This window comes from Dryobates pubescens, chromosome 21, assembly GCF_014839835.1.
Source record: "Dryobates pubescens isolate bDryPub1 chromosome 21, bDryPub1.pri, whole genome shotgun sequence".
Lineage (NCBI taxonomy): Eukaryota > Metazoa > Chordata > Aves > Piciformes > Picidae > Dryobates > Dryobates pubescens.
Genome location: NC_071632.1, coordinates 21,235,985 through 21,254,484, shown reverse-complemented (window position 1 = coordinate 21,254,484; position 18,500 = coordinate 21,235,985). Strand labels below are relative to the sequence as shown.

Below are 18,500 nucleotides of genomic sequence, written 5' to 3'. Positions count from 1 at the left end.
CTGGTTATTTTCGTGGCTCTCTTCTGGACCCACTGCAATAGTGAACTTGACACTGCTGTAGGTCTGTCAGAGATCTAGTTATTCCAGTCTAAGACATACCTTACTTCTCCATGATTAGGCCTGCAACAGAGCTAATCTGAAGTCTTTGCTTGCTTTTTATTCTTTTTCCTTCATTGTTGTTATTCCTTAACCAACAGCTCCATCACACAGGTCTGGAAGTGCTTCAAAGGCAGGCTAGTCTATCCAGTTCCAGGGAAGGCCAGAGCCCTGCAATAAGGAAGTTGGCTTTGGACAGAGGAGGACAAACAGTGGATTTACAGCCAGTAGGTACTCCTTATCAGCTGGCCTGTGCTAACACCTCTATGTTTCTTCCCAACTGCACAAGCAAGGCAGCTCATTCAGCTTCAGCAGCTCTCAGAGCAGCAGTAAGTCCTTAATCACTTGAACTGTTTACAGTCACCTGTCCAGGCATTCAGTCATTTCTTGTGTACCCTAATGGCATGCCTCCTCTCTACTTAATCTGAAGAAAGTAAGGAATTTTCTTCCCTGAAAAGGTTCTCACCACTGGAACAGGTTCCCTAGGGAGGTGGTTGAATCCCCAGCCCTGCAGATGTTTAAACACCACAGAGATGGGGCGCTGAGGGATACGGTTTAGCACTGGACTTGGTAGAGTTAGAGAATGGTTGGACTCGGTGACCCTTGAGGTGTTCTGTGCTTCTGAGATCTTGAAATAGATACTAGAAAGTTCATGCTCTACAGGAGCTGCTTCCATGGAGATTCTCCAGTGCCCACTGAAGCATGAACTGCCACTGAAGCTTTTCCCATCCTGGCCAAGACATCTCTCAGACATCAACAAAGGTGAATTCACACACAACATGAATGGAGCTAACACAGGCTGATGCAGGTTATACCTGCAGCTAACAACATATTTGCTAGGGGTGACTATTAAAAGCTGTAACTTCTTTACTCTCTTCCACTGTGCAGGAGGCATGTGCTCAGCACTGTTTCAACCACTTAATAAGTTCTGTAGATGTACAGAATAAAGATCTCACAAGTATTTTTCAAACAAAGGAAGTTTTCTGAAACCAGGACTGCACAGATGATCTACCCCTGGAGTTTTACTGCAGGTAAAAATGGCCTTAAGAATCTCTAAACAGAGATAGGATTTCAGTTTTACTGGCACAAACATGAAGCAACTCTGCAGGGAAAGGGCCAAAGGGTTGTAAATTGCAGCAGAATTTAGACCTTGGCTAACAAGGATTATGGACAATAAAATGTTTCACCTTTTCCTTTCTGCTTTAGGAGCTAAGGTTTCTCTATTTGTTTGGTTCAGGTTCAATAGGTTGTTTTGTTTAAGAAGAGGGCAGCAGGATTGCAGCACCACCTAGAACCACACAGCACAAACAGCACTTCAGTAGATCAACAGGAACTGAAATCAAGAACCTGTGATGCCAATGGTTTGCACTGCATGTAAATCACAAGTGCAATAAGTCCTCAGGTCTCTGCAGGCTGAAGGTTCCTTGTTTGCTGTACAATAATGTTTGAAACATAGAAATAAAATCTGTGTATACTCCAGGATGAGCAAAGGCACAGTTCCAGGGGACTGCTCAGCCACAGAAAGTGAGGCTCAGCCTGCAGGCTCCAGAGACGGGAGGCAAAGCAAACTTCAAACTCGCAGGCAAAAGAGCAGCTTGAGAAGCTTCCTACAACTGCCATACCCTCCCCAGTGCTCACTCTGGACTGCCAGGAGGCACTGCAAAGGGTGTCCACCTTTTGTGATAGTGCATACAAGCCCATGATCTGGGAGCAGAAGACCTGGGCTTCTCTTCTCCCTCAGCACTCAGAAGGCTGCCACAAGCTCAGGCATATAGGGAATAGCTTTGTCCTGTTACTGTGCCAGGGTAATGCAACAACCATGAAGGACATCAAGCTCTGGGCAGCTATACTGGACTCAAGCAGGACAAAGTCAGCTTGGGCTCAGATCCCTGTTAACTGGAGCATCTGTCTTTCACTCCAGTTTTGTTTAGCCTTAAATGCATGGATATCACAGCAGCAGAACTACAACTCCCATTTCCCAGCCCTTTGTGCCAATACTAGATCCATAGGTCCCAGCTTAACTCAGCTTTTTGCTTGTTCTGGTAAAGCAATGAACAAAAGTAAGTTATCATTGTGAAAAACTGCAGAGTGGAGTTGTAGCTCCATAGTAGGCTGTCCTTTGAGGGGGCTCTGCAAGCACCAGAGGAAACTACTTTCTCCAAGCTAAGCACCAAGTATTAACCTTCTGACCCTGACTATCAGCAGTTCCTAGGATGTGGTGATAAGGAAAGGTAGGAGAAAAGGGGGGGAAGGGGGCAAAGGACTGTTTAAAAGGGAATGCAGCGATAGGACAAAGGGCAATGGTTGGAAGCTGGAACAGGGCATAGTTAGGTTGGACATCAGGAGGAAGTTCTTTAGAGTGAGGGTGGTGAGGTACTGGAACAGGCTGCCCAGGGATATGGCTGAGGCCCTATCCATGGACACATCCAAGATGAGACTTGATGTGGCCCTGTGCAGCCTGACCTAGCTGGAGATGCCCCTGCTGACTGCAGCAGGTTGGACACGATGGCCTTCGAGGGTCCCTTCCAACCCGACGCATTCTGTGGCTCTTCAAATCTGTCAAGTGGCCACAGGCTGAGAAGACAGAGATGGGTGGGAGCAAACTCACAGAGGACGAGACTGATGAAAACCTCAGGTGTTTAGTCCCTCCCAGCAGTCTGGAGCCTTGTGTATCACTGAGACTTACAATTCAGTGCTGCTCACTTTATTACCACTGCCTTTAGTCCCCTGGCCAGGGACAGCCTGGGAGCTTCTGCCAGCACCTGTCCTTTGTGAGTTTCCCTGCAAGCTTATTTTACACTATGCTTCCTCTGCTTAAGTATTCAAACCTGTCTGTGAAACGAGGAGGGAAGAGCACTTTGCACTTGTCAGGCAGATGGGCACTGCAGGAACACAGCACTTCTGTCACTGCTATGCTCTTTTAAAGCAACCTTCTGGCGTGAGGTCTGCCAGGGGCGCTGGGGCACTGCAGGCACCCTGCACAGGCCAGGATCTGCTTCATAAAGGAGCACTAAGAGATGCCAGGGAAAGAGAGTCATAGGATTCCTTGGGAAAATCAGAACCCCTTGGCTTCTTTCAATTAATTTTGCTCCATTTCAGATCTTACTACAAACCACACACACACAGAGCCTGCTGTTATTAGCACCTCAGTAGGTATTAGTACCCTAATAAGCAAGGTGTGATTTTTCCAGGGCACATGGCATGGCACTTTCAGACTGGTCTGACCAGATCTGTACAACAGGAGCAGCAACCAGCAGAGAGTCACAGAATCAGTTTGGGTGGAAAGGAACTTCAAAATCATTGAGTCCAACACGATCGAACTCCAGCAAGGCTGGAGCTAGGTCACATTCCTCAGCACCACGTCTCTGCCTCTTTGAAACACCTCCAGTGATGGAGATTCAACAACCTCCCTGGGCAGCCTCTGCCAGTGGCTGAGAATCCTTACAGTCAAGAAGTTTCTTCTAATCTTCAACCTAAGCCTCCCCTGGGGCAACTTGAGGACATTTCCTCTCATTTTAGCACTTGTTACTAGCAAGAAGAGACCAACAGCTACTTTGCCGTATCCTTCTCCCAGGGAGTTGGAGAGAGCCAGAAGGTCTCTCCTCAGCTTCCTTTTCTCCAGACTAAACAACCCTGAGCTGCTCCTCACCAGCCCTGTTCTCCAGACCCTTCACCAGCTTTGCTGTCCCTCTCTGGACACACTCCAGCACCTCCATATCTTTCTTGGTGTGACAGACCCAAAGGTGAACCCAGTGCTCAAGGTATGGCCTCACCAGTGCTGGGGACAGTGCTGGCCACACTGTTGCTGGTCCAGGCCAGGATGCTGTTGGCCTTCTTGGCCACTCCAGCACACTGCTGTGTTCTGGGCATATTTAACGTGTAAAGCTCTGTGAGGCAGACTGAAAACACAGCCTAAAGTCTCTCCTGATGATGACATACAGTACTGCTGCAGATGTCATAGTCCAGCAGTGGCTTGCTGGGGTTTTGGTGGAACAGGAAACTGTACTGTAAAGTTCCATTTCCCAGGCTTTGCAACAAACAACTGCATTACAACAAACACTGTATCCAGGGCAACTTCACAATCTAACTCTTTGAAAAGATGACCTCTTGAATGCTTCTAATGGAATCCCTTGATGCTTTGAATCTGTTCTCAAACTGAGCAGCCTCAAATGCTAAGATGTTCCAGAAACCTGGATTGCTTAAGCATACCAAAGACTCAAACCCCCACAAAGAAAGCACACTGAAAAACACAAACAAACTAAGAAAAACTAACTTCAGATTTCCAACTGCATTTCTAGATGGTAGCTGCACCTCTGTGGCATACACCAAGCCTAAACATTTATTTCAAAGTGGAAAACACTTTTCAAAACCAAACATTACAGCTGGTTAGAAAAATGTGACCCACAGGGAGACAAACGTCTCCAGAACGATTAGAAAATGCCTCTTGTGGAGCCTGCAGCAGGCCTGAAGTCCAGGAGAGCAGAGGAGCAACCACAGGACATGCAAACTGCCACATCCTTTTCAGTGAGAAAAAGAGAACTCCACAGTAAAACCCAGAAGTCACAATGGGGGAAGGTGACACCTAAGCAGGGAACAACACACCCAGCTGAAAAGTGTCTTGACAAGACATGAAACTCCTGGCTTTACGGTGTCCCAGAAAGGCCTTCAAACAATATGTTGGTGTTGCTGGAGCTGCAGCACAGCTCAGCACCGCTCTGCCTTCACTGCCACAGCTGCTCTCCTTCTGTCCCTATGGCAATCAGGCCACTTCCTACTCAGCTCTCCCCCGGCTGAGCTGTTCCCTTCCCCAGTGAGTCACTGAAACACTTACTCATACTTAAAAAACCTACATCAGTAAGGACTCAGATGGTGCTAACAAATTTAAATGGTGTGTAGGTGTGTTATCTGATGCACAGAGTTACAGGGATCATCCCTGAGTAAGTTTTACATTCAGATAAACTTGATAAACCGACTGTATGACAGGCTTGTGATGACCTTTCCTGAACTGTGCCCACAAGCTGATGCCTACTTACATGATTAGCAATGCTCCAAGCCCTTCAGAGGTGTCCAGCAGGGAAGCACTGCATGTTTTAATTGAAGTAACTTAAATCAGAAACACTTTCTTCCTCCTTACAGGCAAGACAGCCTTGAGCAAGTGATGAATTTAAGCTCTTATACCTCACAACTCTGCCATCATGTTAAATGGAAGCTATAGATGTCTAGAAAGGAGAGCATCTGCCTCTGTCAGACCTGAGAAGTTCCAAAACACTGAATTTTAAGGTCACATTTTATTACATATGGTGCAGCCTTCTTCACTTTGCCTGAGAACACTACAGAAAGTGGGTGGCTTCCAGAAATAATTAGGGTTGTGTCCTGGTTTGCTGGGCCAGAGCACCAGGCCAGCCACAGGCTGCAGGGCATCAGCAGCTCTGAGTCAGCCAGGACAGCTGAACTGAGTTGGCCACAGGCGTGCCCCAGACCCTCAGCATCACACTCGGTGTAAAAGGGGGAAGGTTGAGATGATGGGAGCCTGCTGCGTGAGCTCCTCCTCAGGCTTCTCCTCACCCTACTTCTCTGTCCTGCTCTCAAGGACTGCCTTCCTGGATATTGTGGGACACAGAGGAAAAATCCCTCTAGCAAGCCCAGGGGTCCCAGGTTTCAGCTTCCTCTTGCCCATGAGACAGCAATTTGGCAGCACTGTCTCCAGTCACTAGAACACATTTCTCAGGACAGCAACACAGCTAAAATCTACCTCCCTGACACTGGTAGCTTCTGTGGAGGAAATGTCCAATTTGCAACTCTTTGATGGCTACTCAGCATCAAGGAGATGACAGTTATCAGCTCAGGTGTGTGCATGAAGCAAAATACAGGAAACCCACAACCTACCCAAGAGAAAACCTGCAAGGACAAAAGCTGAAGTGGATTCTCCATCTCAGGATGCACATTTTTGTCAGGAGATCACAAACTCTGTTGTCATGACACGTGGATGTGGAGGTCAACAGTCAGTGCAACACTGGTGTAGAGTCTGGGAGTAGATATGAATCACTAAATGGAAGCAATACCCTGAGTTGTTTCTCTTCTGTTGTTAAGCTAATGAAACCCTTTGGAGCTGCCTGCTTTTTAGGGTGATGATTATACCACATCTCCAGATGTGGAGCTCACACTGCTCTTCAAAACAAAGCAAGATGCAGAGAGTAAAATGATACTGAAGAAGAACAGGGATGCACATTTCACACCACTCTCCCCTCTGGTTACAGCCTGATGCCCCATGCTGCTGTGGGTTTGAAGATGTAAATACTCAGCAATGGTGCATGGGAAACAAAGCTGCACTGCAGAAGACTGAAATGTTTTGCTGCATTTACCACCCAGCTTCCAAATGACTCCTTACAAAACCCCTCTGTTTCCATACTCCTACAGCAGAGATTTAGCAAAACTATTTACCGAGATGGCTTCATATAGCAAAAACATTCAGATCACTGCTGAACAATGCTTGTTTTGTTGCTTGTTTTCAGAGCTCTGCAGCACTAAGGGTCCTGTTTATACCAAGATTAATAACCAACAGTTGTAAATATATTTCAAACAACTGGAGGCTGAAGAGGAAACAGATCACATCAATGGATATGTTTGTGAGCAGGCTTCAATGCAACCATTGTTCAGGGATTAGAATTCAGAGGTCACATTTCTTTTATTAGTTATGTTCTGGAAGCCATATAAAATAATGTCCTCATTTTAAAGAATCAGATGAATGGACAAATCCTCTAGGAGACTCCTCCAAGGAGCAAGCAACGCTCCTTTGAAGTTCATTTGTACTTTTCAGCGTGATTTGCAGCAATATGCTCTTGACATTCCAAGATGAGAAGAGCACTTCTAGAGTCTGCAATTCAGACACTACGTGGAACAGAGATCAATATTGTGAAACAATCTGTGCTCAAGGTGGAGATGTCCTCTCAAAATAAAACCCCAGTGCTCTTTCCCCTGCTGCCTGTGTGCACACCAAGTCCAGTAACCTGCCATGACAATCTGAGACAGTGAATCAAGACATCACCTCCAAAACCTAGGGAACTTTCTCACTGCAATGTCTAGGCTTAGGCATATCTGTCAGTGCCTTGCAAACCAGATGAACCCAACCTGATGATGAAGTACAGGCAGCCAGAGGGAACATTCAGAGAATCTCAATGTACTATGCTTAAAAAAACCCCAAAACCATCAGTTCATTTGTATGAAGAAGTCTTTAAAAAAGCAGTTCCCTGCCCAAGTCCCAGCTCCTTAATGTGAAAGCAGATCATAACATGCTGATTAAGTCTCTACATTCTGGAATATGATGTCAGGCTGGCAAAACAAAGGGCCATGTAAAGCTGGTCATACTTGCAACCTCCTTTTCCTGTAACCACAGCCCTCTGCCAGACATCCAAGTAGGACATTCTCCACTGGCACTTGGCAGTTAAGATCTCCTTTCACTGAGGCCAAGATCTGGCTTGCTACACAACTAAACCCAAGAAATCCCACTGTAAATTGCAAGCTCTGAATGTCAACTGACCTTTCAGTACTGAAGCTGGAACGAGACAATTCAAAAATCCCACGAGTCTGAGCTGAAATTAGTTGTTGGATTTATATAGCTGGAGGGGAAAAGGGAGACATAGCTGAAGGAAGTATATTGAGAGCAGCAGGACAGCCTTTAAGAGAGAAACAGAGAAGAGTTAGCAAAAGGAAGCAGGATCAATAATGTGAGGAGAACAGTGTCAATAAAATGAAAAAGGGATAAAACCAGAGAGAAGTAATAAGTACTATTAGGAAGCAGAACAGAAAAGGCAAAGGGAAGCAAAGCAGCAGAGGTGGCAATGCTCCAAGGCTTCCTGTAGAGTCTTAGCTCTAAAATTGTAATGATTTGCCCCTGGGTAAAGTGTAATAGACTGTGAGAGGCAAGTTATCACAGAATGGACTGAGGTGGGGAATTTGGGAGTCTCCTATATGGCCAGGGTAAAGAGTCACTCAAACTAGTAACAGCAAGTCCCTCAAGTGCCCTGAGCATGGCTGTGTGGGCAAGGGCACACTCTGTAAAGCCTGCAGCGTGACAGGACACAACAGTAACTCCAGAGGTGAAGGATGGCAGAGCCCTGGAGGAAGCTGCCCAGAGAGGTTGTGGAGCCTCCTTCTCTGAAGACTTTCAAAACCTGCCTGGATGTGTTCCTGTGTGACCTGCTCTGGCAGGGGACTGGACTGCATGATCTCCAGAGGTCCCTTCTAACCCCTAATGTTCTGTGATTCTGTGAAGAGATAACCCAACAGGAAATGTGCATTACCCACATGCCAAGTGCAAAAGAAACCCCAGTTCACCATGCAGAATTATTGAGGTGCTGTCATTACCATGGGGGCAGAGCAAAATGCCAACACATCAGCTCCTGTCTGTGGGAAGGACACAGAGCTGCTGTGGGAAACACTGGGCTCAGCAAGTTGCATTTGTGCTCAGAGAGAAACTGTATTATCACTGCATTTATTTAGTGTACTTCCTCAGACAGTTCCAGGACAACTTACTTCCAGAAATTCTCCCTTCCTATGGAATGTGCTCTCTGAGGTGGAATGTGAATGCAGAGCCTCTGCAAAAAGAAACTGTAATCCTGCATCCTCAAATAGGGCACTTGGCAGGGCCTCTCTGCAACAAATCACAGCACCATTTCCTCTGCAGCTAACAGGAAGTCTTGATCAGCACTGGGTTTGGGTCAGTGGTTTCTCTTACTAAACACCGATCAACCCGTGGCATACACTGCTCTGTGCAAGCTGCATAGCAGGAAGCATCTCATTGGCTTAGCACTGAATGTTTACCATCAGACACAGATTTATCACCTTGCAGTTAGGCCAAACTACATGAAGGTGGAAAATGAAGCAGCATGCAGGAAGCCTGACAGAACTGCTGAGGGCTCTGAGAACGTGACGACATTTACAGGATGAAAGCTCGAATCCTGCTCTGTCCAGAAGCGAAGACAGACTAATAACAAACTGCAGCTTGAGGATGCTTCCTCCCCTCATCCACTCTGCCCACAAGGAGACATGAGCAGATACTCTGAATGAAAAACCTCACAGGTGTTTCAAACAAAAACATTCTTCACACTGTTTTTCTTGGAATCTGAAGGGGGGCAATCCATGCATAGACTTCACCGCTCATGCTGCACATGGGACTGGAATGGAAATGAGGTGGGGACTTACGTGGTAGCTTCTCAGTCTAACAAACTCCACTTTCATGGAGATGAACCTTTCTGAATTCCTGCTGAGATTTTTAATGTGCTCCACGAGGTCAGCACAGAACTTGTAGCCACCTTTGAGGACACAGAGAACCACAATGTCATTGTCTCCAATGTCTTGCACGATATCTTTGGCCAACCGCTCTGTCCTGGGGGAAGACAAAAACGTGACAAAGGATGAAATAACTCCAAGAGGAGGGGCTGGACTGTGTCCAGAGAAGGGCAACAAAGCTGCTGAAGGGTCTGGAGAACAGGGCTGGGGAGGAGCAGCCGTGCTGAATGGCAGAAGTCAGTGGTGCAGCTGGGAATCAGGAGGTTAACTGGGACTGATAACTTGCCCCAGAGAGCTGGCAGAGTCTTACATAGCTGGATGCAGTTTTTTGTCTCCTGTTTGCAGTAAAACCCCAGGATGGTCAGGAGGCAAGTGGGACATCCAAGTGTTACTGTATCCAAAGCCTTCTACCTGCCCTTTCACCTCCAGTTCAGCTCTCTTGCCAGTGCCGATTTCACTAGGTGATTCCACTCCCTTTTTTTGTGGGAACCTTATCACTGCCCAAATCAGCAACTATGTGAAAGAGATCAGACAAACGAGGTGCAAAGGCAGCTGCAAGTCTGGCATTTCCTAGCCTTCAAGCATTTTTTTCCTTCCCAGATTAAACAACCAAAAACCATCTTTGCAATGGCTAAGGTACTACTTCAGGACAAAACGTTGCACCCAGGCTGCCTGTGGCTGCAAAGGAATCACACTGGCCACAGTGTGGACTTAGCCCCACTCGCCCTGCACATACCTGTCAACAATGATGCCGTGGGGGATGAGCACGTACTCCAGATCCCCGTAGTAGTGCTGGGGGTAAGTGAACAAATCCAGGCTGTATCCAGGCCAGTTGTCAGAAATCTGCACAGCAAACAGCACCATTAGGAATGCCTCACAACACAGAACAGATAGGGAGTCAGTGCTGTAGCACACTCTGTTGCCTGACTTAATCCCATGACTTCCCCTTTCATTCTCATTTACTGGCTTGTTTTTCCTAGTAATTATTTCACCTGCAGCAGTCATTTGCTGGTAGCTGCTACTGCCCGTCAAGAGCACGACTTGGAGATCCCTGCACCCAGTGAAAGCTTTTCCCCCTCACTTACACAAGCCTTGAAACTACACAAAAGAAGACAAAAAGTTACTCAGTGCTGTTCTTCATTTCCATAGAAACAGATTATAAATAACCTCCTTGGCGAGGTCTGTAACTGGAAGCAAACCCAGCTCCAACAACACTGCTGCAGAAGGCCTGGGAAGCTCATTTTCCCATCTCCCTTTTCAGTAGGTAGGGCTGGCTGACACTTTGCAAACATTTTGTAGCAGGGGACGGTCTGGCATGCTTTCCTTCAAAAGTAACAGCATTTGAACCCATTTCAGAGAGTGCTTTAAATTGCACTACAGCCACCCACTAAGAAGCCTTCTCAGGAGTGCTTGCTTAGGCGTTCTCATTGCATGTTTCTGGTATGATGCACAAGATCAAACTAGACAGATGGGAACTGCTTCAGAAGGGACCAGTGGCTTTTACTGGGGTTACAATACGGCCTTCAGGAAACAGGATCAGGATGAGATGTTGATTTTCTTATCTATCCTTCTGGTGCTCTTGAATCTAAGACCATGAACTGCATTGCTTTGCAGGAATGGAGAAGTTCTCATCTACAGGTGCACACTGGACAAAAAGGATTCAATTCACGTGTACTTTCTACTTTTTATCATTACCCATTATTCCAGCACAATAAAGCCTATTCTGTAGTCCTCCTCCTTTTAAACAGGCATTTCCCAAAAAAGAAAGGCTTAGAAATTCCCTTTTGCCCTGAAGCTGTTCAGAGTGTTCTGCTCTAGGACAATTCTGAAGTAACTGCACATTTTTATAGGTATTCAACACCAAAAAATATCCACAGCACAGAACCATTTAGTTTGGAAAATAGCCTCAGGATCACCAAGTCCAACCCAGAACCATACTCTGCAAGGGTCACCCCTAAATCATAGCCCCAAGCACCACATCTAAACCACCTTTAAACATCCAGGGTTGGGGACTCCACCACCTCCCTGGGCAGCATGTTCCAGTGCCTGACCACTCTTGCTGGGAAAAAATTGTTCCTAATGTCCAGTCTATAGCTACCCAGTAGCAGCTTGAGGCTGTTCCCTCTTGTTCTACCACTAATTACCTGTGAGAAGAGACCAGCAGCAGCCTCTCCACAGCCTCCTTTCTGGTAGCTGTAGAGAGCAATGAGAGCTGCCCTCAGCCTCCTCTCTCAAACTAAGCAGCCCCAGCTCCAGCAGCAAGCAGAAGAAATTAAATTAGTACAGTAAAACATGGTTATGAGCATTCATCTCCTTTGCCTAGCCTCACCTGGCCGCGGTGCTAAATACAGTCATCCACCTCAAAAATGTCACAGAAGCAGGTTGGTTGGAAAAGCCCTTTCAGCTCATCCAGTCCAATCATTCTCTAACTCTGCCACGGCTGCTGCTGAACTATGGCCCTCAGCACCACATCTCTGTCTCCTCACCACCTCCAGGGATGGGGACTCAACCAGCTCCCTGGGCAGCCTGTTCCAGTGGTTGAGAATCCTTTCAGGAAGACGTTTCTTCGAATCTCCCACCCAAACCCCTCATGCAGCTTGAGCCCAGGGGAGGTGGCTGATGCACAGCGGTTTCAGACAGAGCTCAAACACAATGGTTTGAAAGGGGCATGAGGGGCACTGGCATGGACAGGGGGAATCGCTGCCCGCACCAAGCCCCCGGCTCTGGGCCACGACCTGGCCAGTTGCGCTGCAGCTCTGCGAGGTCCCAGTGGCACAATAAAATGAGCACACGCAGGGCAGCGATCAGCGCCACAGAGATGCGGCTCGTCCCTCCGAATAAGCGGTACCTTCGTTCTTTGGCACATGACGGTCCCACGGGTGCTGACAAGGCACACTGCCAAAGCCGGGGCTCTCTCCCACCGCAGGACACAGGGCAGCCCCAGAGCCCTCCTGCATCCTCAGAGGCCTCCGAGCTTCGCGGCGAGCCAGGCACGCCGGGAGCCCCGGGGATGCTGGTCTCGGTTCCTGCGGCAGCCCGGGGAGCAGCACAGCCGCGGCAGCCCGGGGACCCCCACACGCATCTCCCGCGGGTCGGCACGGCCGCGGCCGCAGGCAGCGTGAGCCGGGGCACAGCGAGGGTACGGGGCCCGGCGGCCGGCCGGGGCAGCCTGGCGGGGGGCCGGCGGAGGGCAGGGAGCGGAGCTCCGCCGACGCCCGGCAGGGCCGGGCAGGGCAGTCGCGGGGAGAGCGCACAGAGCAGTGGGGAAGCGAGAGCAGCGAGAGCGGCGGGGGCCGCGGGGGTACCGGGGGCCGCGGGGGCGAGCGGCCGGAGGGGGCCGGGCGACGCTTCGCATTTACCACAAGGCCACGGGCTCCGCCGCTCGGCGCCGCCGCCGCGCTGCCGCCTCCCCCGGCCATCTTCCTGCGGCCCGCCCGAGCCGCTGCGCCGGGGCGGGGCCCCCGCGCCGTGCCCACAGCTGCGCCCTGCAGGGCCGCGGGAGCCGGCGCGGGGCTGCCGCTGGGCAGGCAGCGGGGCCCGAGGGGGCAGGCAGCGGGGCCCGAGGGGGCAGGCAGCGGGGCCCGAGGGGGCAGGCCCGGGGCTGCGGGCGCGCTCGTGTTTGAGGGCAGGCCCTGGGAAGCAGTGCCCAGGGCTCGCGGCGCAGGCACTCCTCGGCTTTCCTCACGCCGTCACAGGCTTGATCGCAGAGGCTCCCAAAAGGAAAGGACTGCACGGCACGGGCTGAGCTGTGCGCGAAGCCATGGGGCAGTTTTGCTCTGTTCCACTCAGTCCTGTCGCTGCCTGGCACCCAGCTCTCTTGTAGCCCCTTCAGGTGCCGGAAGGCCACAAGAAGGTCTCCTTGAGGCATTCTCTCCCGACTGAACAGGGAGCTGGACAAGATGCCCTTTGAGGGTCGTGTCTTCGTGACAACAATAAATAAAAGCATGCAGACGAAACCCTGGATCAGTTTCACTGGAGTGCAGTTTAAATGGTCGTGCGGCTATCAACAGCCACTGGTCCCATCCACAAAGTTGCTCTTCTCCCTGTAACATTTCTTTTCCCATTGTAATAAAAATGTAGTCCTTGTGGTTTAGTTTTTGTTGCAAATGAGACAAATCCATGGCTCTGCAAAGCCACAGAATTAACGAGGCTCTTTGTGCACGGTGGGAATGAAGCTGCTAGGGACTTTGCTGGGGGGTGCATGTGCTCAGTGTTTACACGGGGTTTGTACAGTATGAACCAGTGTAGAATGAGTAAGTGTACAGTAAGGTTTCAAACCCTGTTTTAATTAGGGCCAACGTATGATCATTTAAAACATAGTGTCGGGGGAAAAAAAGACTGACAGCATGCTGAAGAACGTTTCTATTATCCTTGTTTAGCTGTTTGTTCATGAACTAAAAATAGGAGGAAAAGAATAAACAGTTTTAGATACACAACCATGGGAAATGATCAAAGGGGGCAAGAACAAAGAAAATAGAGTAGATCAGACTAACAAGTAGGCCTGGGTAGGCCTGGACACATAGCCAAAAGACATAAAGGAGCAGATGGAAGAGGCAACGTGGAGAAACAAAGCAGAGTTCAGACTCGCATCCAAATCTCTTGTGTTTATGTCACACAACAAGAATTCTCCTTTCACTTACACATCTTTCCCTCCCTTGCCCTGCCACTGATGGAAGCAGCACGTGTAGTATCCACTCTTTCACAACTCTAATGTGAAAAAATACTGAAAACAGAAGGTTGGGAGCAGAGATCAAGAAAGTAGTCCAGACAAACACTAGCATGGACTTACCTGGCAGCCTTTGCCACTCGATTATGTATTCTCCAAAGACAAGCATTTCCAGCATCAGTTTAAAACACCAAAAATAGACAAGAAAAGCATGAAAACCCAGAATATTTCATCCAGGCCCAGAATATGGCTTACCAAGGTAGAAGCTTGTCCATTAGGGGATGAAGTAAGAGCTCTGATTCTGGTTCTGCCTGTTGCTGCAGCTGTGCTGTGAGCAGCAGCACTCTTTATCACTCTTTAAACAACCTTTATCAAGCATAAACTTGCATTTCTTAGTGCTTACAAGGCAAGCAGCCCCCAGCTTCTTGCAGAGAAAGGCATTTTTGGGTAAAACGATCATGAAGGGAATATTATACCCAAAAGCATGTGCAGTGCCTCAGGGCATGCAGAAAACAGTTCTAAATTGCTTTCATGTCCAGTTTTCATGTATTCTAGAATGTTTAGTCCTTGTGCATGACCCGAGGCAGTTCCTTGGTCCATAGTGCAGCTGCTGAAGCCCCTGAGCAGCAGAACTTATTTGCCAGACTGTGTTCCAGACACCTGGGAGAACGTGACCCTATTTCAAGCCATTCTCCTCCATCCAGGCACCTAGGGAGGCTGTAGGGAAAACTGCCCAGTTAGGTAGGGCTGGTAGCACTATGATGAATGGCAGCGACTTTGTGACTACTGCGCTACAGGAGGTGCTGGGAGTGGTGCTGCAAGCTGGGCTCTGGCTCCTGTACACCTTCCAGTTGAGCAGAATTAGCATCTTGAAGAACTGGAAGTTCAGCTTTAAAGCACTTGTAGCCTCTAGGATCCACAAGGGAAGCTCAGGGCATTTAGCTGTCACGGTAAAGCTGTGCTGAGTCTACAAGACTGGCCTAGGCTTTGAAAGTTAATTATGATAACCTCAGTATCAAGAAAATCTCATGAGGTCCCATAAGGCCAAATGTAAAGTCCTGCACCTAGGTTGGGGCAATCCTCACTACCAATCCAGGCTGGGGAATGATGAAATCGAGAGCAGCCCTGCAGAAAAGGACTTGGGGGTGCTGGTGGATGAGAAGCTGAACATGAGCCAGCAATGGGCACTTGGCAGCCCAGAAGGCCAGGGGCAACCTGGGCTGCATCAAAAGAAACATGGCCAGAGATGGAGAGAGGGGATCCTGCCCCTCTGCTCTGCTCTGCCGAGACTTCACCTGCAGTGCTGTGTCCAGCTGTGGAACCACCAACACAGGAGAGACACGGATCTGTTGGTGGGGGTTGGACAAGATGCCCTTTGAGGGTCCCTTCCACCTGATACAATCTGTGAATTGGTAAAATGGCTAAAAGCTGCCGTTCAAGATATTAGCCTGGCCTTTGTAAAATGACCTTTAGATCAGTTTGAGTCACTGCTTGACAGAATTCTGGGCTTGGACTTATTTGGTCTGTGATAAACATCTTTAATACAAACCCACATTTTTGTTTGTTATTAATCTCACTGTGCCAGAACAGAGCAGCAAGAGCTTCACTTTGCAATTTCCTGGCTCCTGAAGATACTCTTCCTGCTTTTCAGGTTCATGTTATTAATACATAGCTCTTTATATCTGAAGTCAACACAAACAAAAATTTCCTCTTCTCCTTTAATACCAGAATAAACTTGATTTCCCTCATCATATTATGCAAATACTTCCCCACACCAGCTCTGGAGCAGGGCTGGTGTTGGAATGATCAAGCATTATGCTCAAGAAGTGCTGCTCCCACCATGTCCTGCGACAAATTCCTCACACACGGCCATGAAAACTGCTCAGGGAACTGTAAATATATAGTGGGTCACACCCAGGTGATGAATTGAACTGGGAGTCTTGGTTTTCTTTTTTAAAGGAGCTTGTTCACGTGGCTTCACTTTTTTCCTTCTCCCCCCTTTGCTTTCTGTGCCTTTCTTTTTTTTCTTTAATAAACTACAGCAAATTTAGGAAAATCTGCAAACCAGAATCTTTGTTTTAAACAGTGAAAGAGAAGCAATGGTGGTGGTTTGGGTCTTTGATGTAATGTTGTACACTTCACAGCTTGCCTAGAACAAGCAGTGCAGCAGCACAAGTGTGCTGAAAAGCAGGACCTGGCCCAGCAAGTTCTCCTGTGTCTACATGGTCATGGTCTGGCCAGCCCCTGAGCTGTGGGGCTGCACAGAATGACCTGCTCCCCGAGGGTGCTGGAATGCTGGGCTTAGACCTGGAACTCATTTGACTGTGTGAAAGACAGAGCAAAACCTGGCTCCTTCTTCATTGTGCAGTGGTTGGGGCCACAAGTTGACCACCACTGACTATCTTCCCTCTGAAGAGAAAATTATTGCCTTGCTTCCTTAGCTTTAGAGGCCCTCAAAGCAATGTGGGAGCAGTTCTAAAGGTACTTGTCGATCTTCACAGCAGCTCTGGGAATTAGAGGTTTGAGCCACCTGAATTTCCCCGACAGGTGCCCTCTCCCAGTGAGAGGAAAAGAAGAATTAGTTTAGTTTTGTTAATTTCAAGTGATCAGTTTGAGACAGTAGCTTTCAACCTGTTGTATTAGTGCTGTCTAGGGTCAAAGCATAGCTTCAACTTAAGGCACACTATCCTGTGTTTAAAACACATGGGCTCAGGAGGTTTGCAGGAGTCAGGAACCCCCAAAAGGAGAAATGCAGTATTCATGGCTCCCAGTGACAAAGCCAGGTACAGCCATTCACCACTGCATTTCAAACACATCCTGTGACAAAGACATGAATAAATCATAATGCTCCAGGGAATAACTTAAGTGCTCTAAATCTCCTCTCTCTTCCTTCAACTCCTACTTTCAGTTGCTGAAGCAAATGACAGGAGGGTTCTTGGAAAACAGATCCTTTCTGTAAACAGCTCGAATCCCTTCCCTTTATTGCCTGCTCTTCATTCATTCCCAGATGATCGTGTTTATTATTATTAGGAGCACGTAGGAGCTCCGCTTGCAGACAAGAATTTGATTGTGTCAGACACTGAGCAAAGAGAGAAAAAGATGATCCACATGAGAGAGAACTTCTAACCTAAGCCTCAGACCAGAAGCAACTGGCTGTGGTGCCACTGCACCGTTCAGGGAGATAAGCCCTGATCTCAGCTCCTCAGCGGCTCAGCTGTTGTTGAATTTTTGGTGGGCACCACTGCAAAGAACATTCGAGGGAGGATTTGAAGATGAAGTTATTGCAATGTTTGCATGTTTGTGTGAATGCCTCCATGCTGTAGAGTCAGGGATGGAGTAAGGAATTAACAGTGTGGTGGCTGAACACAAGTTTGTCTTCATGGCAACATCAACAAGAGCAGCTGACACGAATGTAGTCTACCATTTGCCTTTGGCTGCTCATCTCCAACTGTTTGCTGGAGGTACAGTCTGGGGGGGGAAAGAATGTTCTTTATAACTGGGTGAAGTGGAATTCAGCACCCTTTAAACAGTAAAGAAAACACCACAAACATGAAGCTCAGCTCACCCTGGATTCCTACCGTAACACCACTGCTTAGCCTGGAGGATTTACCCTGAATTTACTCCTATTTTGTTTACATAACATTGCATAACAAAAAGGAGCTGGAGCAAGACTGAGAATGGGAAGAAAAAATAAAAACAGAAGGCATTCAGCAGTCAAGCACACATCATACCTCAGAGGTCCACTCCTGGGGAGAAGTGGCCAGTCCTCCTTAGCCTGGTCAGGCTCCACACACTTCTGGTTGCTGGGCTGGATGATCAGAGCTCAGCAGCTGGCCTGCTTGTCTATGGGAAATGTCAGCCAACCTAAATAATAGGTATTGCAACCTGCCTCTCCTGTCATTACAGTATTAATAACATAAGCATCACAAAGCTGAGGATGAAAGTGTTGACTAGGACCAGTATTTATCTAGACTCCCAGCAATCTGCATACATGTGAAATTTTCTTATCTGAGAGATGTTTGCCTTCATCAGGGCTGAAATGGTTAGAGATGTTGTTTTCCCTGCAAGGCGTGCCAGTGAAAGGACTGGATTTTAGCTCTGGGGCAGAGACAACAGAAAGCAGTTTATAGAATATACAAAGGGCCAGCAGAGGCCCTCCTCCACCAGCACTCACCTGCAAAGACTAAGGACAAGGAAACTGGGGAGGAATTTCTCCCACGTAATTTCTTCCACAGAATTTTGCCCTTACTGTCTCATGAGGGCAATGAGTTTAGGCCTCTGCCAGTAAGGTTTTGAGGAAGTGTCTCAGTCTGAGTCCACACTGTCTCAGCCTGAGCCCACAGGAACACATGCAGAGCCCAAGAAACCACTCTGCTTTGAGACCAGCCACATGGAGCCCATATGCTGCTGTCAGACCTGCTGCTTGCTGGAGGCAGCTCTATCGGAGCCA

General features: G+C 48.2%; 1 protein-coding gene across 1 annotated transcript in view; it reads right to left on the bottom strand.

Moving 5' to 3' along the window:
* The window catches only part of PRTFDC1 (phosphoribosyl transferase domain containing 1), a 31,200-nt gene extending 20,936 nt beyond the window's left edge, over positions 1–10,264 (bottom strand). The window contains exons 1-2 of the mRNA XM_009899360.2: positions 10,121–10,264; positions 9,298–9,481 (exon numbers count right to left, since the gene is read on the bottom strand). Of these exons, the coding sequence (XP_009897662.2) occupies positions 9,298–9,481; positions 10,121–10,248 (312 nt within the window). The 5' untranslated portion in view covers positions 10,249–10,264. The remainder of the gene's footprint in view (positions 1–9,297; positions 9,482–10,120) is intronic.
* Positions 10,265–18,500: the final 8,236 nt, after the last annotated feature.